This window comes from Catharus ustulatus, chromosome 7 (genome assembly GCF_009819885.2).
Source record: "Catharus ustulatus isolate bCatUst1 chromosome 7, bCatUst1.pri.v2, whole genome shotgun sequence".
Classification (NCBI taxonomy): Eukaryota; Metazoa; Chordata; class Aves; order Passeriformes; family Turdidae; genus Catharus; species Catharus ustulatus.
In genome coordinates this window covers 14,395,554-14,422,464 of record NC_046227.1, presented here as the reverse complement: position 1 = coordinate 14,422,464, position 26,911 = coordinate 14,395,554, and the positions used below count along the sequence as shown (strand labels likewise).

General features: G+C 43.4%; 1 protein-coding gene across 1 annotated transcript in view; it reads left to right on the top strand.

The window, feature by feature from the left end:
* Positions 1-2,914: 2,914 nt before the first annotated feature.
* Positions 2,915-26,911, top strand: part of ITPRID2 (ITPR interacting domain containing 2) — a 39,231-nt gene continuing 15,234 nt past the window's right edge. Inside the window, exons 1-10 of the mRNA XM_033064697.2 lie at positions 2,915-3,194; positions 3,297-3,348; positions 8,440-8,489; positions 9,352-9,408; positions 12,045-12,081; positions 13,323-13,421; positions 13,875-14,083; positions 14,889-15,583; positions 18,943-19,015; positions 25,111-25,199. Of these exons, the coding sequence (XP_032920588.1) occupies positions 2,975-3,194; positions 3,297-3,348; positions 8,440-8,489; positions 9,352-9,408; positions 12,045-12,081; positions 13,323-13,421; positions 13,875-14,083; positions 14,889-15,583; positions 18,943-19,015; positions 25,111-25,199 (1,581 nt within the window). The 5' untranslated portion in view covers positions 2,915-2,974. The remainder of the gene's footprint in view (positions 3,195-3,296; positions 3,349-8,439; positions 8,490-9,351; positions 9,409-12,044; positions 12,082-13,322; positions 13,422-13,874; positions 14,084-14,888; positions 15,584-18,942; positions 19,016-25,110; positions 25,200-26,911) is intronic.

The window sequence follows — 26,911 nt, the reverse complement described above, 5'->3', positions numbered from 1 at the left end:
GTATTTATATACACAATCTGACTGGTCAGCACCCAGATGACAAATGTGAGAATTATTATTAAAATGTGTGTGTCTGTGTGGTTTTTTTTTTTTTTTTTTTTTTGGTAGTACTTAAGTAGTACTGCTAATGGTGCTGCAGTTATAAATCTTCCTTTAGGAATTTATAACATAACGTAAAGCACAATCTATCCCTGATCTAATTAATGCCTACACAATGTTTTATTTGAATGGTTTCAAAATAATTTGGGGGGGGAGGAAATAATCGATCTCATTTAAGTGACAAGATAACATGATTTTTTCCCCAATCAACTAGTTTATTGAAGTACAACTAACAAACTACGTACATTCTGAAGCAAGAGAAACCATTATTACAGAGCAAACCGACTTTTTGATTACAAGTACTAAAAGAAATATCAAGCCAGATATTTTTTCTTGAAAAATGTTCTGCCCAATATAGGATTTGATTGTGCAATCCTTACTCATATAGAGACGAAAGGGATCTTGCTGGTATGGTATGAAGGTGCAAGAAAGAGCCCAGTGCTGTACTGGCAGGACTTCATTGCAAAAAGCTATTGGCTGCTGTTTACATTTCTGACATTCTCTGAGTAAGTGTTGTCACAACAGACAAGCAATTATAGACAATAATGTCAGTAATTTGTGGATTAAGGACTCCTTAAGGATGTATTGGCACGGCCAGACAGTAGCTGCTTTTAGCTTGCAACTGTTCACCCTTAGCTGTGCCAGTGAAACTGTAACTTTCAAGAAGAAATTGCGCTCCCTCCTAGGCAGCAAACAATGGCAGGGGTTAAACTTCTCCCTGCCTCTCGTACAGCTCTCATCCAGGCAGCTCAACCTCGAAGGGACGTTTTTTAACAGGAACATCTATTTATGCATACACAGAAAGTGGAAATATTGGACATTCTGTCAAAGTAATGCTGTGCTAGGCACTTGCCAACAAAGCCAGAAAAAATCAGATTTTAAGATCTCAGTACTATAAATACACCTGTGAGGAGCCTCAGTGTCAGTCCAAGCCCCAGCACTGGCTGGGGAGGGCACAGGACCCTCTGACTCACCCCTCGGGACGCTGTGGCTGAGGACACGTTCCATATTAGCTTATGCAAAATCTGTAGTGTATGAAACTGTGAGATTTCCCTGCTGGGAAAATAATTTGATTATTTTGAGGATCAACAAGAAAGATTCTAAAGTAGTTTGCTCTTTTTTTAAGAAATTCAATAATACCATCTCAAAACATGTACGGAAATGACATGTACTTTCAGGGTCAAATTAAATACAAATACACTTTGTTTGTTCTTTGTGCTACAGTTCTTCTGGTTATATTTCAACACAAACCATTCAGAAAATTAGAGTGTGTTTAGGAAAATGACTTGGGCTGAGGGGAAAATTATACTGGTAAGGCTGTATATGTGTGAAGTGAGTGGGATGGAGGGGTTTAGGAAAAACAACTAATGTTTTTTATAATTTAGTAATTTTTTTATTTTATAGGGACATTTTCACATAAATTCCTTAAAAGGTTTTAACTATAAAGCAAGATAATGAAAGAATTTTTATTGGCTATCGTTGACCTGGTTCTTTCAAAGGCAGATTTGCTTTTGAGCATGAATTGCGTCATGTGCCTGGCTGTCAACACCAGTTTTACAACTCCAGAGAACACAGGTTAATTTTGCTGCTTGTGCTTACTAATTCGGCATCTTTTCATGAAAATGTTGTAAAAGCCCTTTTCTCAAAGCTCGTTCCTCCCAGGTTCCGTGGCGGCAGGTGAGCTCGCTGGGCTGTGGCTGGGATGTGCCAGTGTGACCGCAGGCACCCCCTGCTCCCCAGGGCGGGCACCAGCTGGCCCGGAGATGGACCGGCCACGGCTGCTGCGGGCCCGAGCAGCCAAGGTGCGCAGGGCACGGGGCTCTCGGGCAGGGACCTTGGCTAGCGCCTCAGCAGCTGGCTGTGGATAACAAAGGGCACTCAGCCCCCAGTGAAAGCCTTTTGTGCGCATCTCCTTCCCACAAATGGGGACTCTTTTGTTGGGTTTTCAGTTTTTTGCTGGGTTTTCGGTTTTTTGCTGGGTTTTCAGTTGATTCTGGTGGCTTAAGTACATCCTGAAGGAGGTGATAGAGGCTTCAAACGCGCCTAGGGTTGTAAGAGGCCGGGTTTGGTGCCTCTGGGGCTCCTGCAGCCCCCAGCCCGTGCCGGAACAGAGGCTGATCTAATTTCACACCCCTGGAAGCGATGCAGAGGGCTGTGTGTACCCAGCACACATCCCGGGTCTCTTCCTTGTGCCTCCTCTCCCTCCCCAACTCCCGTTCCCCCAGCATAAAACCCTGCAAAGTCCCTCTTCGCCGCTCTGCATCTTTTTCAGTTTGGAAGCATCCTTTACGGGCCCAGGCCACGGGCGGCCCTTCCGAGCCCGGCCAGGCCGAGGGGCCCCGGCCCCGCATCCGCGCCCCGCATCCGTGCCGGGAGGGCGGCCCGGCCCCGGCGGGAGGCCCCGCTCTGCCATCACGCCGTCACGTGGCCGCCGAGTTTTCTCATCCCTCAGCGGTATGAGGAAGTCAGAGCCGCCGCCGCCGCCCGCAGCCCGGGCGGGCGCAGCCTCCGCCGCCGCCTCGCCGCGGCGCGACATGTGAGTACCGCGGAAAGCCGGGCCGCCCGAGCTCTGCCCGCCCCGGCTCTGCCCGCCCGCTGCCCCCGGACGCCGGCGGGCCGGGGCTGACACCTGCGGGGCCGGGAGCGCCCGTCCGGGGGCGGCCGGGGGGCGGCGGTGGCCGGGTCTGGGGGCGGGCCGGCGAGTGAGCGCGGGGAGGGGCGGACGGCGGCTCCGCAGCCCCCGGCGGCCCCGCGGCCCCCGGGCGGGCGGACGGACGGACAGCCGGACGGACGGCACGTCTCCGCTCGCCCGGCAGGCTGGCTCTCTCCGGCGCTCGCCTCCCGGCGTGAAGCCCCCGCCGGCGCCGCCGCCCCGATGGAGCAGCCCCCGGCGGCGGAGGAGTGGCAAGGGGCGACCCAGAAGAGGAAGGCCTGGGCCAAGAGCCGCGACTCCTGGCAGGCGTCGGAAGCGGAGGATTTCTCGGCAGCGGCGCTGGCCCGCGGCGAGGAGGAGGAGGAGGAGGAGGAAGAAGAGGAGGAAGAGGAGGAGGAGGAGGATCTCGGCGGCGGCGAGCTGCCGCTGGCTGCAGGAGCAGGTCAGTCAGTGCCGGGGGCTGCAGCCCGCGGGCCACCGGGACCCCCGCGGGGCGGCCTCGCTGTTACTGACTGTCGGCTTCTCTCTCCTGCTCTGCCCTCAGGCTGCCACAGCGTCCCCAACGAGAAGATCGCCATATGGCTGAAGGACTGCAGGTGGGTGCTCCGCCACGGGGCCGGGCAGCGCCCGCGGCTCGAGGGGAGGGAGGCACGACCCGGAGCGGAGCGGGCACCGGGCTGGCACGGCCATGGTAGCCCTGGCATGGCCACTGCCAGCCCTGGCACGGCCATGGTAGCCCTGGCACGGCCCCTGCCAGCCCTGGCACTGCTACGGTAGCCCTGGCACGGCCCCTGCTCCGGCCGGGCTGCGCCGGCAGCAGCGCCGCCAGCCCGCATGGCCACCGGCGAGCTGGCGTTCGGCATCGCTTCTCTCCTTGGCGTCTCATTAATGAGCCCGAAGGCTTCCAGCCGCCGGGGGAGGAACTCAGCAGAGTCACGAAGGCAGCCTTACTTCGGAAGCTGCAGTGGTTCTCGCCGAGGGGCTCCAGTTTAAAGCTTCCACTGTGTCCTTGCCTGTTTTTTTGGTGCAGATTTCAAGAAACTGTGCTTCCGCAGCACGGCTTCTGTGTTTGCGGGCCTTCGGGAGTTATGGCACAGTTTAGACCAACCTGCTTTATTTGAGTCTCTTAATGCCTTCTGTCCTTAACGTGAGGCATGGCCTATGTATTCCGTGTTTCCATTACTGTTGCAAAATAATGTTTGGTGTTCAGAACAGGTATTGATGGAGTTACTTTTTCTTCATCCTCTGTCACATAAAAGCACCAATGCTACATCAGTAGCAGCTGCTTTTGTCTCCACTCAGTCGTACCAGCCCTTGGAGGCAGAGCTGATGGGGAGAAGCTAACAATTAACTTTCCAGGAGCTAACAATGACATTTCAAGACTTCTACTATTTGATATTTCTGGTTTCTTTCTCCTTTTAAGACCAACTACGTTAAGACAAGAATTTACTGCTGAGATAGATTAGTTGTGCCTTTGTAATCTCTTGATCCAGTCAGCAGCTGACTGATCTTACTCTGTAACTGGAGGTTGTTTTATAGCTGCATGATCCTCCAGATAGTTTTCTTCAGATCTTTACAGGCTGTGCCTTGGATAGTAGTTGGCAGCTACAGTCTTGAAATTGTACTAATCTCCAAAATACAATGTTCAGACCTGACAGACCATTCTTCCAAAATGTTAGAATGGGAGAAGGTTTTTCTGACTTTACCTCAGATCTGGTGTCCTGTTGGTCTACTAAACTATTTTCTTAAAAATCAGTATTATGAATTCAGTGCTTTCTGAGAAGTATTTTTTGAGTGGGGAGGGCAAAAATGTTGGACTGGAAGGGGAAAGAGGCCATTGGTGGAGATATTCTTCATAATGCTGCGCTGCCACTGTGTCTAAATCTGCAGGATTTCTGTCTAGAACATTCCCTGGCTCTGTAGTCCTTCACATTTCCATGCAGAATTTAAGGAATAGCACAGAGCTGCAAACTGACAACACAAACATCTAATAGAAGGCCAAAAACTTTGAGTAATAACACAAAGCTTGCAGTCTCATACCCGTGCTTTGGTAACTATCTGTTGTTAAAACTGGCACCACACATTTCTGTGGAATGTCTTTGCATCTCTGGCGGTTGATTCACAAAATATGGGAATCTTGTTTTACAAATAACAAATGAAGCACAAGTTAACTCTTTTGCTAATACAGAAATGCAAATTTAGGTAATTCATGTTTGTGAAACCTGTTGTGATCCGTCCACAGAAGCCTTTTAAAGTACATCTATTTAGTACTGTAAGTCTTTTCAGAGGAATCTTCTGTTCTCCTCTGAAAGACTTTCAAAAAGTATTTCCTAAACAATGCTGTTCAGAGGAGTTAGCCTCTGGTCTGTGGTGTGCAGGGTGCCAGTGTGTGCAGTTCATGTCTGGAAGGTGCAATCCCAGCTGCTGTGCAGCTCCTTGTGTTTTGAACTGCAGAATAGTTTAATTTTCAGTGCCTCAGGTGCATGCAAGCAGCTGCTAGCATGTGCAGTAAATTGATAATTCAATTTGCAGTGTTATAAGTGATTGTATATATAGAAACCTTCTATATATTGTATATATGGAACCTGATTGTCTCTTGGTAACAGTGTACATAGGAAAAGAGGACAGCATTTACAGAGGACGGAATAGCCCTGCAGATACTACAGTGTTTGGTTTAAAAATAACAATTGTGAAATTTACAATTTGTAAGTTGTTCTCCCTGAAATTTCTTACTTGTTTGGTAACACTGGTTTTGCTGTCAAGCTTTGATTGCTAAAAAGTGTAGGCATACACAAACGGAGCTTCTGTTTCTGATTCATGGCACAACCTTATTGTAACAAGTTAGCTCCATAACAAGTTACCACGTAACTATTACTACAAATGAAGATTCAGTTACTGAATACAGTGTTTGCTCTGTTACATGTTTTCTAAAAGTAGTCCTTCGCATTTTCTGAGTTTCTGTATCTGTTTGTGAAATCAGAAGAAAATTGGCACTTTTAAAATTTCATTTTCTGGTTTGAGTTGGCAGCAGCACAAAAACCCTTAATATCAACCCACTGCATAAATAGATCTCCTTATAAGATTTATTCCTTTGTTTGTTTCTAAAGGCATCAGTAGTGTTCTAATATGGATACAAAGAACTCCTAGCTGTCCTTTGATATTTATGTTAGTGGTTTGGGGCTTTTATTACTTGGCATCTCTGTTTCACATCTGCTTTAGAGGAGAGGAGAGTTACTAATATCCCATGTTATTTACCTTGGTAGATATCCATTTTGTTGTTTTGGACTTTTTGTAAAGAAATAACTAGCAGCAAACCCCAAAAGCAAAAAATGCAAGTATTTATCATACTGTGATAAGAGTTATGGAGGCATAAAAAATATCAGATGTTACTCAAAGTCTCTGGTTCATTCATGTTTTGGGAATCACATGCCTTTGAAAAAGGCCCATTTTTCTCCCTCCTCAGTACTTTGAAAAGGCATTTTTGAAGTAATAAGAAGGCTCATAAAAGTTGAAGCACAAGTGTTTGTATTATGTTGATAGATAAAAAGAATTTTTTGTCAACTATTATGATGACGTGTATTATTTTGATAGAATATATTTAAACTCTGCCAGTAAAACAGGGGATGTGGGTGGTATCTAGGAGCCATCTCCTGTAGATATGCAGGAAGTGAGTTCTTGAAATGCCTCAGAAAGAAAAGATATTTTGCTTCAAGTTCAAAATAAACATGGCTTCTGCCCAGATAAGGTTTTAAAGCTGAGGTTTAAACACTTCCACGGCACAGTACAAAACCCTTGTCCTGTTCCTAGAGACCACCCGACCACAACTGGTACAAACTGAACAAACAAAGCTCTGGGGTGAGAGGAAGCCTTGAGGCTGTGTGTGGCAGGGAGACCCCATCCTGAGGGCACAGCAAATGGAGGGGTACCCCAGCCCTAACATCCATTCCCAAGTGCACAGGGCTGCTCTGAGACAGAGCCATGGCCTTGCTGATGGAAAACAACCTGGTGCAGAAAGGCAGAGCTATCCATGCTGTTGTCCAAAAGGATTTTTGTGTAGTACTGGCTTGTTGTTTAAACTCTTGTTTTGTTTAGCTCTTAAGAGCAGTTTTGCAAAGGCAGGGGGTGTATGGCAGCTGCGTGCAGCAGCGCAGGTAGGGCAGCAAGGGGTAGTTGACAAGGATGCTTTTCTGGTAGCTGCTGATGTGCTCATTTAATGGTGTCAGACTTAATTTCTACAGGAGAATGCCAGCTTTGATGGATGCTTTTACTGCTTTCTGCCAGCCACTGCATGCAGCACTGACCTTGGCTGTCAAAGTCAATGCCAGCAACTTTCTACATCGAAAACATAGAGGCATGGGAGTATCCACCAGGGAAGGAGAGGGAGAAGGTTGGGAGCACACCCATCAGAGCCAGGGAGTAAACAACCAGCATAGTCATTACTCAGAACATCAGGCTACTTGTAGCATGACAGGTTTAGACAATATATCCTAAGTTTTTTCAGACTCTGACTGGACAGACACACAGAGTCTGAGCCTTAGCAGAGTGTCCCCTGTCAGCTGGAATGTGCTTATGCACCTGGATGCTCTGGCTGTTTGCCTCAGAGCCCACCACGGTGGGGCTGGGCTTTGCTTTGCAGAAGGATTGTTGAAGTGAGCTTGCTCCATATCAGCAGGCTGCATCTGGAGAGTGAGCTCTTTTCAGAAGGAAAAGAAAAATAAGGTTGTGAAGTGTAAGGTCTGTTAGAAAGCAGATGCAAACTTTCTTTGCTTAATTTGGCTGTGGCACCAAAATAAATACTGTATCAGAGCACTGTTTACTTTCAGGTCTTTGGGTGGGTTTATGTGTCTGTCTAATTAAAAATCCAAATGAAATATGCATGATGTAGTTGCATAAATCATCTGCTTTCCCCTTCTTTATGAGTATTATATATCTAAATTTGTTTTGAGCTTTGAAAGTTAATGCTTTGCTACTTAGAAGTGATAAGGCTTTGGTTAAACATGTCTGAGAGACAAGATGTGGAAACATCTAGCTAGTGTCAACAAATACAGTGTGAACCCAGGGTGGGATTGGACCTGTCATTTGTGAGGCTTCTGCTGCTCCTTTCAAGCACCATGAGGTTCAGCAAATCCCCTGCCCTTCAGGCAACAGCTATGGGAGGGATCATCCAAAAAAGAGCTACTGTGAAGAGCCTATAAAGCATCAGGATTGACAAGTGACAGCTAATACAGCTGTCAAGATTTTTTTATCTTGAGTCTTCCTGATTCTTCCTGATCATCAAATACAACCTTTCACTGCCGTCTCCAAGAAGTTTTAAATGTGTAGAAAAATGGTAGTTTTTGCTGCATAAATGAGATTGAATTAATCCATTCAAAAACTCATGCTTGTTTCTTCTGGGTGTTATGCTGAGAAGTCTGTGATTTTCCTCAGCAGGGGCTGCTGCCCCTGAAGGTGTTTGAGCTTTGCAGTTACGATGTTTTGTTGTTTTTCTCTGCAAGGTGTATTTATTTAGAGGGCTGGGGATTGTTTAGGAAGTTATTGCCAGTCGTCAGATGTTTGTGCTTTCTGGGGGCGGAGGGAGGGAAGGAGGGAGGGAGGGACAACTGCTATCACAAGTTTGTTACATGCTGTAAGGAAGGACATGAAGCAGCAAGTTTTTTAAGTAGTGTTAATTTCTTCTGTGGTTTCAGAACGCCTCTGGGAGCCTCCCTGGATGAGCAAAGCAATCCTCTGTTGAAGGGTAAGGAAGGGCTTTCTTTACCTACTGAATTTTCTTTTGCTGGAAACTATTTTCAAGGGCCTTCATGTGAGTGTCTTTAGTAGCAGTACAAACCACAGCTGGGTCAGGGTTGCAGAATTATTCTCGCAGCAGAGCAATTGTGCCTGAGAAACTGGAGAAGGGGAAAAAGATCCCAAATAAGTCTTTCTGGAGATCTTAGTAAGGTCTAAAAAAATTCCCAGATGTCCAAAACAGGGAGGTGATTTTGTCTCCAAACTGGTGAGCATTAGGCAGCCTCTGCCTCTAAGAACTGTGGTTGCCACACCTGAAAATTTTACTATCTGAGCAGGTCCGAATACTGAAGTTCAAAGTACAGTGGGACTGTGCAGGTAGTGACAGGGAAGAGTAGAAGTGAAGAATACAGTGCAGGATTACTTGCTGTGCCTGGACTCTTCACTTCAGCTCCTGATCTGGGTACAGGAAGGTGAGAGGGCAATGCCTCAGCTGGACTCAGACTCCGGATGCTCCTGGTAAGATGTTTGGAGGACAGATAACGCAGCAGCAGAAGGCATGGGTGTGCTGAGTGGTACCTCCAGGTTCCCACTTGAAGTTAATTTGCTCTCACGTTGACTTGGAGGTGTCTCTGAGTGCTAAACTAAAGCAGCGTTGTAGTTGTTCCCTTTCAAAATTATATTGCCATGTTCTGAAATGTAACTTCTTGCTTCTTCATGCATTTTAACTGCATGAGTAATGCAGGGATTGTAAATAAAGTCTGGTTATTTCTTGTCTCAAATGAAGTGTCTCGCTAATATCTGCAGATAAGCAGCTGGAAGGAAAACATTGGAGCATTGTAGTTGTTGAAATGCTAACTGTATGTTTTCAGGCATGCTGGTGAGAAATGGAGGAAGTTTTGAAGATGACTTATCCCTGGGAGCTGAAGGTGGGTGTGGCAGATTATGACTCTTTTTCTAGCAAAAAAAAAATTATACTCAGTCATCTGATTGTTATTTTGAAGGACAGCATTGCCTATAAAATCAGGATGAAGAACACAGAAAAATGCAGGAAGTTGTGCTTTTTGAAGTTATTTAGACTGTTAAACACTCTGAGTCTCTGACCCAAAGGTCAGAGGCAGGCCTGAATTTTCTTCTGCCCTCTCATTTTAATACCCACGATGACAGGACAGACTGGAGCACTTATCAAGGCTGTGAGAAAATGATTTCTCCTACTTGCTCTTCTTGTCCATGGGTTACTCTTGGCAGCCATGCATGTCCCACTTCCACTGAATCCCTTGGGAGTGGCGTGTGTGAGCTTTTGAAAGGAGGAATGAAATTCTGTCAGCCAAGAGGCAAACCCATTAAGACCTAAGTACTTTTAAAAGTGAAAAGCACCAAAGCTTTTGGTAAGTATTTTGGATCAACCACAATATACATTCTTCTATTGCTAGCTGCTTGCCTTTTCTTTCTCTTCCCTTTTTTAAGGGGAAGGAGATGGGGCTGTTCCCCATGGACTTTGTAAAAAAGACTTCTAACCTTGATGTTGATCATAGATTAGAGATGTCCATAAACCAACTAGCAAAAGCACTGTGGATTCTGTTCTAACAGCAGCATCTTGTAGTAAAATAGCAAAAAAAAAGGTCTTACAAACTTGGTCCTGGGGTTATCTGTAGGATGGGGAATATAAGAATTATCTACTTTCAGTGTTAAAAAAAGACGAAACTATTCTCCCAGTTTAGCTTTTAATGTTTTTGAATTACAGCTTTTGCTAAGTGCCAGTACTGCTGGTGTAGTAGAAAGCCTTTTCTTTCATATAAGTCTTGCCAGTAGTGTCAGAGTAGTGGGACAAGGCCTGGAGAAAGGAAATGTCTTTAATTTTTAAAGATTTAATACTTCTAAGGAGAAAAATTATCCGGTAATGATCTTGATCTGATAATGATGGAAAAGCAGTAAATAAGTGTCCTATTGCAATAGATTAAATAGAATTAAATTTTCCTATTGACAGTCTTTTCCTATTGACAGACTTGTTAGATTGCCTGCAGTACAAAGACTTCATAGGAAAAGTTTCTGTGTAATGATAATCCAAGGGTCTGAGCATATGACCAAGAACACAAGAATCAGTGGATTTAGTACATCATGTCCCTCTTTTCTTTTCAGTTTTTGTCCTTATAATTTCCAAGGACTTCTAGTTTTTATGGGTCTTTAGCATGATTTAGCTCGTCCAGATGAAAAGATGCCAGTACTAGAATTGCTGGTTGATTTTTCTGGGTAAGGGTGCGGATGTTTCTGCTGGGCTTTGCTTCCCATGCAAGAACAAGGGGACAACAGAGCTGCTTGGAGCAGTGCTGCGTGCCCTGCCAGACAGACAGCCCTTTTGAGGCTGGGATGAATGGCCTGCCCTTGTGCAGCCATGACTGCCTCAGCCCAGACAGAAGCCAGAGCCCTGTGTGAATGGTACAGAGGGCATTGGGCAGGGACCTGCAACCCCAGCCCACTGCTGAGCTGGTAAAACCTATGGCTCAGCTGTTTAACTTAGTCATTGGATAATCCTTATAGATAGGCTTACCTTCCTATTACAGGCAAGAATATTAAAAATAAGAGATGTAGGATCTGGGTTTTGCATACATTCCTTTGCATCTATTTCTTTGTGATGCCTCTGAAACCAAGAGAGGTGGTGAGGTTTCCACGTTTTACTCGCGGTTGCTGACTTTACCCTGCTGGCACAGGGGGCCGAGGTGCAGGGTTTTGCTGGCAGGGTGTGACATCACTCTTTTCATAGCTGGTTCTGAGGGCTGCTATAACAGACATGTGCTCCTTGCCTGTCTCCTGTGACAAGTTGTTAATGCTGAGTTGCCTCTTTGGAGAGCCCCTAATTTAAGTCTGAGGTTCAGTTCTGTAACAATAATGCTGTCTGGAACATTGCCATGAGATCCAGCTGCAGAAAGTGCTGACTTCCCTGTCAGCCTGGTGACCAGGTGCCTGGTACCTGGCAGACAGCCTCTCTCCTGAGCCCTATCGACTCTGAGCACATCTGCTGGCCCCGTCAGCACCAACAGCTTCACTGAGTTCTTGTCCATGTACAGCACAGCTCAGGTAGCGAGGGTCCTGCCCCACTTTGCTGATGAAAAGATGAACAAATAGTCTCAGCACCTGACTGTGGGGATGGCTGCCTTTCTTATATTCTTTACTTTATCTACTGGAGCAATCCTTGGATGCCTGCTTGTCCTCCTCCCCTTCCCACCCAGGAACAGCCCTGCAGCTGGTAATCATGTCATCAGTTGCAAAGCAATAAATGATTTATATAACAACTACCAGCTTATCACAATTTAAATTTTGAGTAATAAGACTGATGACAGTATGTGTCCATATGAGATTTAATTTTAAACAGAGGTTTAATAAACTAGCTCATTTTTATATCAGCTGTATACTAGAAACCCTTGACAATCACATTTATACAGAAGAAGTGAAATCTGGTTTAAGCAGGACTATTGGTAAACGTGCTCACTGTCTGCTTCCTCATACTGATTGTGAGAAGCGTAGTTCTGAAGGGGTCTGGATATAACTTCTTCTTCTTTCTTTACAGCTAATCATCTACGGAGTGATACCCAAACAGAAACATGGTAAACATCTTTTTTTGGTGTTTATTTACTTCAGGGGAATGTTTATACTGAACGGCAGGAGGGAGAATGGGCAGTGGAAGTCATAGGGACTATTACAGACCTAAAACTCTTCTGCTCATGTCTGTTTACATGAGAGTGAAGGAAACAATACACATAGCACAAAGAGTCATTGGGAGGTGCAGAAAAAACCCACCAGATTTTTATTCTTTCAGCAGACCTGATATAGATTTTGGAGTAGCAGGAGGAAAACAGAAATGACAAATCTTAACAATGTGGCATGATTAACCTTCTTTGTCTCACTGCTCACTATTTCAGAAATTTCAAGGGAGAATTAGTTTTGCCTGTCACGGCAGATGTCTTTTGGGAGTGGGGGGGAAAAAAGACTTTGAGAGAGGAGAGATGGTTAGAGCTTCTAAATAAAATGTGCTGAAACTGAAACTTTAGTGGATACTGCACAGCCCCTGTGGAAAGCATCCTCTCTATTCCTCCTGAGCTGGGCTCCATAAATAAGTATACACTTTTAGGTGAATTCTCTGCCACCTTTCGTTTCTTGATGGCTGTTTGGGTAGTGGGGATAGTTTGTTCCTCGGATTAACAGTAAAAGTATGTTTGAACCCAGGATACCACCTAATGCTCAGGCAGCTTCTTCAGATGCAGGGAAGAAATAACGTGGGATTGGGAAAGAGGCTGGCCAGCAGTGTGGGCTGGAGCTCATCCTGCTTCATTTCCCCCTGCCTGGAGCCTCTCTAGGCTCCCCAGCCAGGTGCGGGCAGGTCGCAGTGCTGTGCTGCTGGCGGGCGGGTGCAGCTGGGGTGAGCAGGGCACCCGAGGCGTGCCAAGGGTGGCCTTGCGTGGAGAGGTGGTCCTGCTGCAGGGGGGAGCAGCCCAGGGGAGGCAGGAAAAGGCAGGGCAAGGACAGCTCACCGAGGCTGGGCTTCCTTACTGGAGGAGGGTGGGAACAGGGAGGGTGGGGCAGCAAGGGCAGAACAGGGTTTGTTTCCTCAGCTCGCATTTGCCTTCAAATTCATACTGTCTGTGTACATTTTTACTGAGGTGGCCCAGGGTTTGCTTTTGTTTCTGTACTTCAATAAATGACATGGCTAATATAAACCAGATAACACTGAAGGGGAAAAGAGAAATTCAGCAGTGCTGGCGGGTTAGCTCTCCAGCGAGACAGAGAATCAAGTCCCTGAACAGAAGAGGTTTATTGCAGGAGCGCTCTCTGTTTGTGTTTCGTACAGCAATGGTGTGCTGGCAAAGGACAGGAGGCTGCAGTTCCATCAGAAGGGGAGAAGTATGAACTCTACCGGCTCTGGAAAAAGCAGCGCGACTGTTTCGAGGTAAAACTGCTTAAAGGGTCTGTTTTTCAGTTAAATGGACTTGGCTTGTTTGGTGTGCATTGCTGCATTTAGTAGCTGAGAAGGGAGTTTTCATTTGGTTGCTTGAAAAACATCTGGTTTAGTTGTGGTTTTCAGCAAATGCTAACAAATGGACCTAAACATTAAAAATGCCTGATATTTTAATGGCATTTTAAAATGTGAGCCCTACAGAATAGGACTGATTTTATAAATTACAGGATTGGATCTGTGATGTACCTGCGCCAATAGCTGTCATGATGGGAACAAAAACTTTAGAAGCAGAGATCTCCACAATTATTTCTAAAACTTGTCTGAGCTGTAGGAGTCAAAAGTTCAATAAACCAAAGTGGTTACCGGGCTGAGTTAGTGGTTGGATAGAAGGGACTGGATCTTAAAAAGAGACAGGTAGATGGTTAACATCTTTCATTTGTCTAGTGTTTCTGAATTACTGGAGCTTTATGAGGAAGATCCTGAAGAAGTGCTCTACAACCTTGGGTTTGGAAGAGATGAACCAGATATTGCTTCAAAAATTCCAGCGAGATTTTTTAATTCATCATCATTTGCCAGAGGGATAGATATCAAAGTGTTTTTGAATGCCCAAATACAGCGCATGGAAGTGGAAAACCCAAGTTTTGCTTTAACAAGTAAGTATGTTTTTGAAGCACAGTTTATTTATGAATTTATTAAGTATATAAACAACCTCAAAAGAGGTGTGTACCTAATATTCTGGCAAAACTCTGCTACAGCCTAAAGGCCACATTCCATTCAGAATTCATAATAAAACTCTTGCTTGCTCTTAAATAGGCAAGAGGTGACCACCAGGGTGGTAGTTCTTGGGGTGAGTGGAAGGGTTTGTAGTGAGGAGGGAAATAAAAGGTGTGCTGTAAGGTATGCTGCCTTGTGGTTTGTATCATTCTCATCTCTTACTCTAATCTTGTCTTCTGTTGCAACTTTAGAGCACTGGGACAGATAGCAATATCCCTCTGTTTTTGGTGTTGTTCAGTCCCTGGGTGGGATTTTTTTTCTGGGTGGCAGCGACCTATTTATGTCATTGTTGAAATCTGGGGCAGTATTTCTATTGACTTGGACAGGAGCTTTGTTGGATCAGTAATGAGTGCTGCTGAAATGAGGGCATAGCTGTCCTTTTGTAGTTGTAGTTTGGAAAGAGCAATGCAAGTAACACTACTTTTATAGCATTTTGCAAATAAACTTGCATTCACACCCATATGCTACTTATTTACTTCAGGAGAACTTTGCATGCTATTCTTGTGCATTTAGTAAAGATACTTTTTTTCCATAGTAGGGGTATGACTTTCATGTTACAGGCTTAGGAATTTTCATTCAGCTTTAGATGCCCCTGATAAAAGCAGGAGGAGGTTTGTGGGGTTGGGCAGAGATTATGATCAAAATTCCCTCTTCAGATATGCCTTGTGTTTCGTTCCTGTGCAGGTCGTTTTCGTCAAATTGAAGTGCTTACTACTGTGGCCAATGCTTTTTCTTCTTTGTATTCTCAAGTCTCTGGGACTCCTTTGCAGAAAATTGGTAGTATGAATTCAGTGTCTTCCAGCAAAGAGGCATCCAGCCCTCCCCCTCTAAATCACAGCAATACAGCCAGTCGGTTGATGAAGACCTTGTCAAAACTCAATCTGTGTGGCACACAGCAAGCTGATGGCAGCAGCTCCGGTAATCCTTCGCCTGTTGAAAAAGGGAAAAGTCCAGCTGAAGTAGGGAGTGAGGAAAATGATGTTAAAAATGAATCTAAATTGTCAAAATATCCTAAAAAGAAAGACTGTCCCTCTTCTTTGGCTACTGTAAAGGAGGAGATAGCCAGCAGTCAGACAAAGGCTGCGAGCGCAGAGAGACCAGCGCACCTCTCTGCTGGGACTGCCGGTGCACAGGAGGGTTCTGTGCCTCCAGCAGATGGGCAGGGGGGCAGGCTGGCATGTGCCCAGGATAGACCCTGTGAAGAACCTGGCCTTTTGGACTCACCAGGCTTCAGCAGCAGTTCCAGCACCTCTGACAGCAGTGTCCTGACACAGAGACTGTCCACAGCATCGCCAGGTAGAGACCCCTGCGCTCCCCTCGCAAACCCGTCCGTAGTGAACCTCATGCTGCAGCAGAAGGACTCCTTTGAGATGGAAGAGGTGAGTGAAGATACATGACTTTCTTTGTGCATACAGTTTACATAACTCCCTGTCTGCCAGCACAGGAATGTTCCCTCCTGTATAGCTGACAGTGTTTTCTCCAGGAATACTTTAAATCTCTGAGAGTTGCAGGCTGCTCTAACTGATTCTCTTAATGAAGTAACTTGGTGCTGCTGCTGTTGTTCCTAAGCCAGTGGGAAAGTTCTCTTTTTTTTTGTTTTTTTTAATCAAGTTCAGGTAATTGCTATCACTGGCATAAGTCCTAGGGTGTGTAAGTAAATCTAGGTTAGGCTTAGTATGCAGCAAAACCTTGGGTGTTCAGTTTTTATTTTACTTAAATTTTAAACTAGTAATCATTACTTTTTTTTGGCTAGAAGTAAATTCAGTTTATTAATTGATGTTGATTAAAGATAAATTTGTGAATAAAGCAAGAGTTTTGCTGCAATGAAACAGAGGAGGGGCTTTCATGCACCATGAGGCGCTCATCTTGTGCAACTTTCGATTTTGATAACTATCTACTATCAGTTGATGTATTTGTTCTCTGGAAATTACCACATTGAAAGTCACTGTGACATGACTTTTGGCAATGGCTTAATTGCAAATTCTGTGCTAGCTGTCTTTTAACATCTTCATATATGCAGATATCCATTTTTATATTGATAATTGTCCCAAAGGAATTTTAATTCTGAGATTCCTGTAAGTGATTTGTTTATTATTATAAAACAGAGGATATTGTGATTTCATTGGTGAAATGAAGAAAACAAGTGAATGAAAAGCCCCAGAATTTTACAGCAAATGATGAAGTGATGATTTAGTAGATACTGTGTCTCGTGTTATATTGTTGTGACAAGCTCTTCTAGATCAACTAATGTTGTAGATGAAGGCACTCGTTACGCAAAAAAACCGTAATCAAGCCTCTTGTGGTTCCTGGTGCTTGTTTATTCCAGTGTGTCCTACCTATATGTTGTGTGGCCATCTACTGAACCAGAACAAAGGACTAGTCCAGTTGAGAGGGGAAAAAGAAACCCAGTGCATTTTGATTTATTTCTTTTTCCTGGCTTAGTTTTCAGCCAGATAATTTTCTTGATACAGCTTGTTGTGTAGCTACAAAAATGTTTGCATTGGCACAATTGGAAGGGACTGAGCAGCAGTGCATTTTGCTGCGTATTTCACAGGAGAAATCCATTTTTGATACCTTAGGGCAAAACTGAAACAATTAATGTATTTATATATGTGTATAATGAAAAGAGAAGTGGATTTTTCCTTCAGAGTAAGTTGGACTGTAAAGACTTGCTGAATTCTGCGTGAGTGTGATGTGTTTGTGAAGTTTTGGTTGACACACTTTGTGCAGTGATGCCAGGCGTAAACACAGCTGTTTGGGCAAGACAACATATGATGTGGGATGGGATTGTGGTGAATTTTTAGTTTATGCAATAGAGTATATACTTATCAACTGCCTACAGATCCCTGGGAGGGAGGGATTCTGTTTTGCTGAAGACATTTTAGAACAATGCCTGGCAGTATGATTTTATTTTTGTGCGTCTCTAAGCAGGGTGTAATGAACAATAAACTGTATTAGAAACTGTGACAATAACTCCTCCCCCTGTTTTCCTAGCTTGGCTTGGAGTGCATTCTTATGCATAAGAAAGATGACAGATATATCAAGGAAGTTCTTTCCATGCTTACGAATGCCTTGGAGGTTTGCGTGCCCTTCGGAAGTCTGTGGCTGTGAAGATAGCTGGTGTGGGAGTGAGTCAGGGCAGGATTTCCCCCAAACACCCACTCCTGAGGTGGCCAATGACAGTCCTGAAGGTCACTTACCAGTGTGAATATTGGCTGAAGGGATGGGGAAAGAGCTTCTGTGTGCTTGAGGAGCTGTGCTGTGCTGTGGACACGGTTGGAGTGCTGTCTCCCAGCCAAGGACAGGAGGTGGACGGTATTTAAATGAGAAGAGGCTTAGCTTTTGGAAGGCTGCACATTTAACCTTCAGAAACTGGGAGGTTTGAGAGACTCAGGACCCCTTTCCTGGAAGGCCAATTTTATTAAAGTATCTGTAAGATTATTTGCTGTTCCTTTTTTTTTTTTTTTTTAAAAAGCAAACCTAAATTTTTCCTAATCTTAAATGGTGAACCCTTTCTATGCTCTATACTTGGATGAAATAAGGATTTACCCCTTATTTGAAGGTACAGCCTTCATCTCCTGAAGGAACAGAAACTGCTATGTTTGTAGTGCAAAAGTAGTGCTGCTCCCTTCTTAATGGTGAAAAGTTCAGGCCAAGTACTCCTCAAAACCCTAACGCATGATATCAGTGCAAATATAACCTCTTCTTTAGCCAAATACTAATTTTGGGTTATCAACATCAGTATCTTGATTTTCACATTTTTTAAGTTGATAAACGGAGATAAACTCATTGCTTGATAATGTTGAAACTGAGCCAGCAACCCATTAGAGGGAAGGGTTGGGGGTAGTTGGACTGGGGGGTTGTGCATGTAGACTTGTGTGTGATCCATTAGAATTTTTTCTGGATCACACACAGTAGAGAATATATTCTAGGTTTTGAACCAAACAAAGGCCTCCCTGTTGAGATTTTAGGCATATTCTTTTCATTGTTTGAACATTTGCCTGAGAGCTGCTTTCTTAATAAGACTGTGTTTCACAAAGTTATTGAATGAAAAGACTCATTTTTATGTAGTTCTGAGTTTCCCAGTCGAAACGTGCATGGATCTGAATACATTATCTTTATTCTCTGTACTGGAAGACATAAGAATTATTTCCACAAGTAGTGGCATGGTGAGGTCTGGAGTAGGTTCTGGCTGGGTCTGGGTCCTTCAGCTGGAGGACTGGTGGCTTGTAGGAAATGGTTGCGCAGCAGAGGTCAGTCCATGTGTGCTGACCTGCTGAGACATTTTTCGAAATGTGCTGTACTTGTTCTTTATATTCAAATGAAGGACCAAGAGTTCTGTCTGGAAAAAGATGGTAGTGCAAAGGTGGTCAGAGGTGTTTCCATGCAGTAATTTTAGTGTTTTGTCAAAGAGGAACTGAAAGCTCTGTGTTGTCACAGGATGTAATTTCCAGGTCTTTTTTGTGTACAATGGGTGACCAGAGGGGAGTCCTGTGCTGTGGGTGGGAGGTGCTGCCCAAGGATCACTGTTCTCTTCCAGGAGCATTGCTGAATGCCTGATCAAAGTTGGTTCCAGGGGATCACAGTTTGCTCCTTTAATCAGAATAGGATGTTTAATTGGAGGAAAAAACCACCAAAGCCTCCTCTCGAATGTGCAGTGTGAATAGCTTAGGCATTCTTAAGTGCAGGAATATATTCCAGGTGGCCTGATAAAATATTCATCTCCTCTTCCTGATAGATCCAGAGTACAGAGGGGGATCTACCTCAACTTTCAGCTGCACACCAGCTAGCAGTGACCAAGTCAAGGAAAGGTGAGTAGACTAACTTCTGTGAGACAGCAGACTGCTGAGTGTCCTTCCACCTCTGAGAGGCTGATTCAGATATTTTAAGCTTCTGAAGTTTATTTTCTCTCTAGAAATAAAAAAGATCTGGGTTTCTCTTTTAGCTAAATCACAGAACATTACTACAAGGTGCCAACCAAATTACAGGCAAGAAAACAGCCCTATAGCCTCAGTGGCTGTTTTCACTTCTGTGTAGTTGATGATAGCTCAGATGGCCTGAAATGTTAATTCAGATTGTGTGGGATTTTTTTTTTCCTTAGAAGATCCTGTAATTTAAGATACCCATTTAAACTGAAATTACATTGTTTTAAACCTAAATTGCATGATACATGCAGCTTTTTCCTATGCACTACTTCTCTGTCTGCAGGCTGCCTGCACAGAAAACTAGTGTCTCTACACCCACGTGGAAATCATAGTCCCTCACAAGGAAAACGCTGTGCACTGGCTGTTGTGGTTCACTTAGTTTGTCCTTTCATCTCAAATTCTTATTTGTGTGTTTTATGGCTTGTGAGGGGAATAAAGCTGATTTTCCAGTTTATTTTGTGACTGTTACTTTGCCCAGTATTGGCATGTGAAGTCCGTTCTCTACCTGATACATTTAATTAAAGGGCAACTAAAGCTGTTGCACTTAGGGAGGTGCTGAGCTGCAATGTAATTTCTTCATGAAACATGAATGGCATCTCTAGATACTTAAGAGAGGCAGAAAAACCTGTCTAAATAAACAGAGATCATCTTACTTGCATTTGCACAAATGAATTGACAATTGTGTGAACTGTCAGCTGAATTGCATTAACACGTTTGAGACTGCCCTGGACTGTGTTGGAGGGTAATGCCTGGTTATTGGTGATAGCTTGTGCTGCTTCTTCATCAGTGATCTGCACAGCACAGCCTGGTGCTCACTAAGCTTCCTTTGCTACAAACATAGCTAAGGATTGCCAGAAACTGAATCTCTTAACTGCTCCCAGTACTTCCTCTGTAGCTGATTTTGAAGCTCATTGCCACCTGCTTTACATGACTACATGAAAAAAGGTGCAGTCTTTACAGGGTAGGTCTCCTGTTTTCCTTTCAGCTTCAGGGAGAGCTTTTCAGAGAAAACCAACTTAGGGAACCAGGAGCTGCAGTTAGGGAGGAAAAGAAATAAATGTTTTCATCTTTTCTGTTCCCAGTAGTTATTTTACCCTCTTCTTCCACCACGCAACAAAGAAAAGTGGGATGGTCCTTTGCGTACTTGCTGAAAGGCACCAACAGTTCTAGCAGTGGGACTTCACTCTGACAGAAGCAGGCTGTGCTGGGTCATGTTTCCCAGGCACTATGTCCCTCCTATTTCTGAATACACTTCACACAGATTAGTGGTGACATTCTATTGTCAGGCAGGCATTGCCTAGAGTTGTCTAGGACTTACCTGACAAGGGTATCAATGCTGCATATTTGCTAAAAGTTAGTCTGAAACCAGCATTTTATTTCACCTGGAAGAGGCAAAAATTTAGGACTTAGTTCTGTGTGGATTTCAGTAAAGCGGCTAAGAGGGAGAACATGTGATGGAGAAACTTAACCAAAACGTAAAAAAAGCTGTAGCCAACTTTTGTTTTTGCAAGTTGGCCAACATGAGACAACATAGAGGCCTGCTTTCTCAGAGACTGGATGTTTGGATGTTAAAAGGTGTCCAAAATTAATGGTCACTTATTAAAAATGTGGCCATTGTGTCTGAATGTGAAATGCCACTCTCACTAGCAATCTCATGAGGTGGGATCAGCATGAAATTCAACCACAGATCTTCTGTTGCAATGTGATTTCGGTTGACAATCCTCATACAAACCCACCTGTTTCAGTGGCTTTGTCTCTACTGTGCATAAGCACCCATAAACAAAAGATTGGTTCCAGATGAATGCTTCCCCTGAAGGATTACTTCTGTGCTTCTTTTTTAATGTGGTGGTATTTCTTTGTCAATTAGCAGGCTTGGTGTTCTTTGGTACAGATTACTGTAAACCTTGCAGTGTTATTTTACATCTACACAGAGGGCTGTGGATGCCTTCTCTGAAATTTACAGTGGTATGTAAGGAGTGTTAAGAGGGCCTTTAATAAGAAGTGAAGTATTCAAATTAAAAAGAAAGAGCTTCTATTTCCTACTGAAATAGTCTGGTTGACTGTTATGGTTGAACAACAGTCTACTCTTGCTTAGACTCGCAATTAAAACATGTTTCTTATTTCAGTTTTTTTAGGAACACAAGAATGAAAAGCTTCAGCTAGTTTGTAAACATACAGCACTGCTAAATGTCCACTGTAAAAAAGAAGCCTATTGCAGAGTTGTTTGGTAGAAATGTTTGTTAGTGCAAAACCATAATTCTTACTGACATATCATACAGCAGCCCTTCCTTTCCAAAAAATGCCCTAAAAGCTAGACAAATACAGGTATAATGCCTAGAGGGAAAAACATTCTCAAGACACAGCAATTTGTGAATGTCTGGTTGTTGGCATCAACATGGATCTGTGAAATTTTGAGTAGCCTGTTTCTTTTAAGGCATTCTACATTGATAGTCAAAAGCAGTTACTGGTTTTGAAAATTTAGTTCTTGAAAAGGAAGCAAGCACATCATCAGCACTTCCTGTCCTTAATATATTATTGTATTTATAGCTCTCTGTGGGTGCAGCTACACAGGAGATTGGAGATGGGGGAGTGAGAAGAAAACATCTGGAACAGATTTAGTATTTGTGGGAGTCTGTGCTTATCTGTCCTGATGCAAGGAAATCCCAAGGGACTCAGAGAGATTTTGCAGCAGGGCACCCTGTTGAGCTGGTTTTGTTAGTGCTGGGGTGCATGGTGTGATGAGTATGCAAAAAAGGGACAGCTGGTATTTAATCCCATAATGAAATACTTTATAGTTAAGTTGGGAGTGTAATTTAATAATTATCTTATAAAATACAAAGTTCATTAGAGCTTTTCCAATAGTACAGGTATAAGAAACAAATGTTAAAACTTCATGGACAGTTTCCACATATTTCTTCTCCTCTTCTGTGTGAGCAGTTGAGTGACACAGAAGAAGTGAGACTGACAGTCCACTGGTAGCTCATTATTATGTTACAATAGATGAACTAATAATTTCCCTGATGGGGGTGCTCTGATGAAACTGCTCTCACATTTTGTAAATTACAAACTTGTTTCTTCATTGTGTGTTCTTTGTTTAGAACATTTTCAGTTGATTTAGTTTATTAATGAATATACACTTTTTTGATACATATTCAGTGCCTAAATATACTTTGATTTTTTTTATATAGCTTGAAACAACAATCCAAGAGGCATTTTAATTTGTGCTCTGTTAAATTGGGATGGAAGTTTGATTGTTCCTGCTGGTTTTGTTTGTCATGGCTGGTTCCTTCTCCCACACTTTCCATATTGTCCTGCCCCTGTCCTCCTCTCAGTAGTTCAGAAGATGTCCTCTGTGTAGTGTTGACGTTAGCTTTGGGTGGCAGAGTCAGTGTTGTGCAGTGTTACCTTTTTGCAGAAGGTACAATAGCCTTGCTGGGGTTACACAGGGCAAGGGATGATCCCAGGCTGGCCCCTTTAAACCAACTCTTGATGCTGAGTGTTCTGCACTTGAGGTGAAGAGAGGGGAGCCATATCTCATCACAAACTCCTTCTCTCGAGATTCTCCTTTGCCAGGAGGCCATTAATCAAAACTATGTATGTAACTATGTAGCTTTTTTTTTTGTAATTGTTTTTGTATTTTCCTCTTTGTTTGCTTGAATCTGAGAGATACCCAGGTGCTACAGAGCAGGCTACATAGCTGGATCAGTATTGTCAAGGAGGGTGGGTACCATTGTGCATCTGTATAACCCATCCGAGTAGTTGGTATTTCCAGTCTTTGCAGAACAAACCTTGTCATTTCACTACTGATTCAGTAGAGATTCCAGCTCTTTATAATTTTTTACTGCATTTACATCGTAGTGGTGTTGCGGAGAACCCTAAGAACTTGTGAAAGACAAGGGTAAGGTGTGGTAGCAGATGAGTACTCAGAAAACACATCTCTTCTGATTTGCTTTAAAATGTAAAAAAGATCCTAGCAGCTCTGTAGCACAGAAAGTACGGGATGACTGTATAAAGGGGATGTCTCCTGAGGTGGAACCAAGGCAGTTTGAGTCTGTTCATACTGTGCCAGTCACTTGCCATGGATAAATGAGGCCAGTGTGAATGACTGCTCTGGGCTGATCTCTGTCCTGTAGGGCTATCAAAGCATGTACATCAATAATAAATGCTACAAAAAATTATCTGCAAGACTGATTTTAACTTCAATACTGTGTCTCTGAGAAGCCCAAGAATTGATTTGAGAACATATATAGATGTAATTTTCCTTTCTATAGCTGAAAAGCAAATACTGACTGAGAAGGAAATAGAAGGACAGGACAGCATTGTGTTGAGCAGTAATGAAGTTCATGCACATGAAAACAGATGCCAGCACATGCACTGGTGCATTGCTTTATCTGAACTAATGGGGTTCTCTTCCCTAAGAGAGGGTAAAGCTTTCACCATTGGTGGGTTTTTTTCTCTTAAATTAAAATTTACCAGATAAAAAAAGAGAAAGAGAAGGCCAAAGTGTCTGGCAACAAAATTAGCTAACTGTTCACCTTGAAGAAGGTAACAGCTTCCCCCCAGCCTCAGCTGTAGTGACAAGCAGTTCATGGCATGCTCTTTCAGCTATATTAATTGAAATGGGCAGTTAATAAGATCTAGTTCTCAGGGAAGTAATTTCCATTGTCTTTACTGGGAGTTGGGTGGGGATGTCTGTCTTGAGGTAGAAAAGTTGTTTGTCATTGCAGGATATTGTGGCTACCATGATAACAGAGCAGCAGCACAATTTGAAAGGCACTCCCTAAAAGCTGTGTGACATCACTGATACAGAAGCTTAGTGAGCAGTTTGCCTCTACTGGTGTTCACAGACTGTGCAGGCTCTTACTTATTTCTGTGGTAGTAAAATGTTTATCAAAATTGATATTAAGAAAATAGTTGTGAATATCCAGTAGTTTTCATAATGCATTGAGCTGTGAACTGGGATTAATTCTATGATGACATTTAACTGGGGCAAAATTCTTCATGGGCCTTTGAGAAGACAGCAGCAAGCTCTTGCCTAAGGGTGAAGAGGAGAAGGTGGCAGGGGTCTGGGGGCTACAGGCTGCTGTAGTTACTTCCCATCTCTGAGTTTTTATACTTCTGCTGAGACCTAAAGGTGAGATGAGTCAGCTGCCTCAGGCTGAGTAAAATCTTTCTGGTGCCATAAGGTAAACCTTGCACTTGGTGCGTACTTCCTGTGTCCAGTCAGGAACAATATCCATGCAATAGTGTGCTGCAGAGCTTGCTGAGATCTCCCTGCAAAGCTGCTTAGTCCCTGCAGTGCTTACACTAGAGGAAATTACTCCTGGGAAGCACTTAGGATGTTAGAGCCTCTTTAGGCTCTTTTAATGCTTACCTAATGAGAGTAGAAAGGAGCAAGCAGGAGGATCTTATCTCTCCTGTATAAAATGAGCACTGGGAATGTGCTTTGGCAGATTGTCATTGGTGTGTAAAGGATGTTCTGTGTTTGTCCAGTAACCCAGTGGAGGATCCTCTCCAGCAGTTGGCAGAGCCTCCACAAGGCCCTCTCTGCCCATGTGGTGCTGTCCCTTTGGCTGTAGGCTGATAGGAAATCAGTGATCTTCTGTATCTCTATGATCAGGAGAGGTGGCAAGTCCGTACTTCTCAACACAAAAGAAACTCTTCCACTGCCTTCGTGTGAATTAATCAATGATACAGTTTTGTGAAAGCAAAACTCCAATGGTGGCAATATCTGCAGAGGGCTTTTTTCACAGCACAGGAAGGAAAGTGAAGTTTCACAAGTAGGGCTTTGGGCGAGAGAGATTTTGCTTGAAACAAACAAATTGTTTCTCTGTTTTGTTCAAAGTGGAACCTGAAAAGCAATTGTATTACCCACTTAATGTTACTTTGCTGTAAAAGGAAAGCTTGTATTGAATGTGATTGGTCTTGAAAGGCTGGGATTTGTAAAGTAGTTACAGTTGGATTTTGGTTGTTTTAAACAGATCAGCTGTTAAGGACAGCAAGTCAGCACTCTGACAGCAGTGGCTTTGCTGAGGACTCTACAGATTGTTCTCCATTCAATCAGCTTCAGGTAAGGTTCTCATCCTGTGGCTGACATACTCCTGATTAGTGTGAAACAGTAGGGAGGGGTAGGAGGGATGTTGATGTTTGGCTGCTACTGTGACCATCAGTCTAGATCCTATAAAATCATAATTTTCAGAGCTTGACCTGATGAGTCCCTTACAGAACTGAGTTCAAATTTGAAAGCCTTTCTGGTAGGCTAATCTGGGTATAGTTGAGACTGGAATAAGTTCTAAATTCAATATGTTCTGATTGCTGTTTCTGGTGTATCTTTTCTCACTGTCTGGTAGTTGATTCCTCTCAGTAGTGGGTACAGATTAAGGTCTTGAAAGATTATAGCTATTCTGCTGATTGTTTCATTTTTTTAATCATTTTTGCCTTCCCACTTTCCTTGTTCTTCTCTCCCCTGCCCCCTGCATATTTTTCTTTTTTCTTTTATTTTTTTTTTTAAATTAGCAGCTGACAGAAAGTGAAAACAATTTCACACTAGCTTTACTGTGAAGATAGACTAATTTTAGTTGATCTTGACCTTCTATGCTCTTTCTTGTTCCAATTTGTTTGATCTTGGTCCCAGAAATTGCTGTGATGCTGACTAGAGACCTCATGTCTTAGGGAAAGCTTTTGTTCCAACCTGGTCTTTAGGTGTCTGCTAAATACACATGCTTACACGTCTTGTATCTGATATTTTGGAGAGCTGTTCTCCTAAAATTTTCACACAGTAATAGCCATGATTTGATTGGCCTGTCAGTCAGAGAAAAGCCTTGAATTGGATCCTGTCCTCAAGGCCAGCTATTCTGAGGACCTAGACCACACCAAAGGAATAGATGGGATTCTGGTTACCTCCAGCATTTTAATTTCTATAGCTTATATCTGCTGAACTGTTTCTTATGCTACCATATGTTTCTCCATTGTGGCACACCAAGCATTTTATAAAGCTGTTGGGCAGTTACTAGGAAGAGTTTTTCCACCCTCTACATTCATCAATGTTGCTTTTTCATTTCTTTTTCACTAGAATTCTGGGTTTTCCAATTTTGTAGTTCAACTGAGTACCAGAGTAAAAGCCAAGACAGTGTTAGTCTTTGTCTCCCTTACACATCAGCTTAGTGTTTTCCAAGAGCAAGAAAAGGAGTAAAAATGAATAAAGGGAAAAATGATTCAGAGTCCCTACAAAAAGCGTGAACATCGGACATACTTGTTCAGCTCCCTACAGAGCTGTGAATGCACTGAAGTTGAAGTTAGAAGGTGCCTTGGAGGAGAGTTGTTCTCTCCTGATCTTTGTTGGTTGCAACCTGATTAAGAAACCACTAAAAGTATGTTTCAGCTTAGTACCCCTCCACTGGGATATTGCTGGAGTTTATCTGTGTTGGCTGTAAAGGGAAGGGATTTCCCTGTTTTCTATTACACTGTTTTGAAAAGGTGTATTGAGACTGCACAAGGTTTGTGCCATGGAGTTGCTGGGCTCTCCTCTGTGACCTTCATTCCTTCATTCAGACCAAGTGCTGAGCTGAATTCAGAAAATAGGGGTGAATGATGCAGCAAGGGGAAATGACAACTTGGCAACTAGTGAAGAGACTGTGAAAAGATGAAGGGAATACAGAGGAGTATATATTGTTTCTTAAAAGTATGGTAATTTAGTGCCATCTACTGTTAAATTATTGACTCATAGCCTTCCTCTGAAACTCAGGAGAAAACTCTGAATTAGAACCATATTGCCTTTCATCT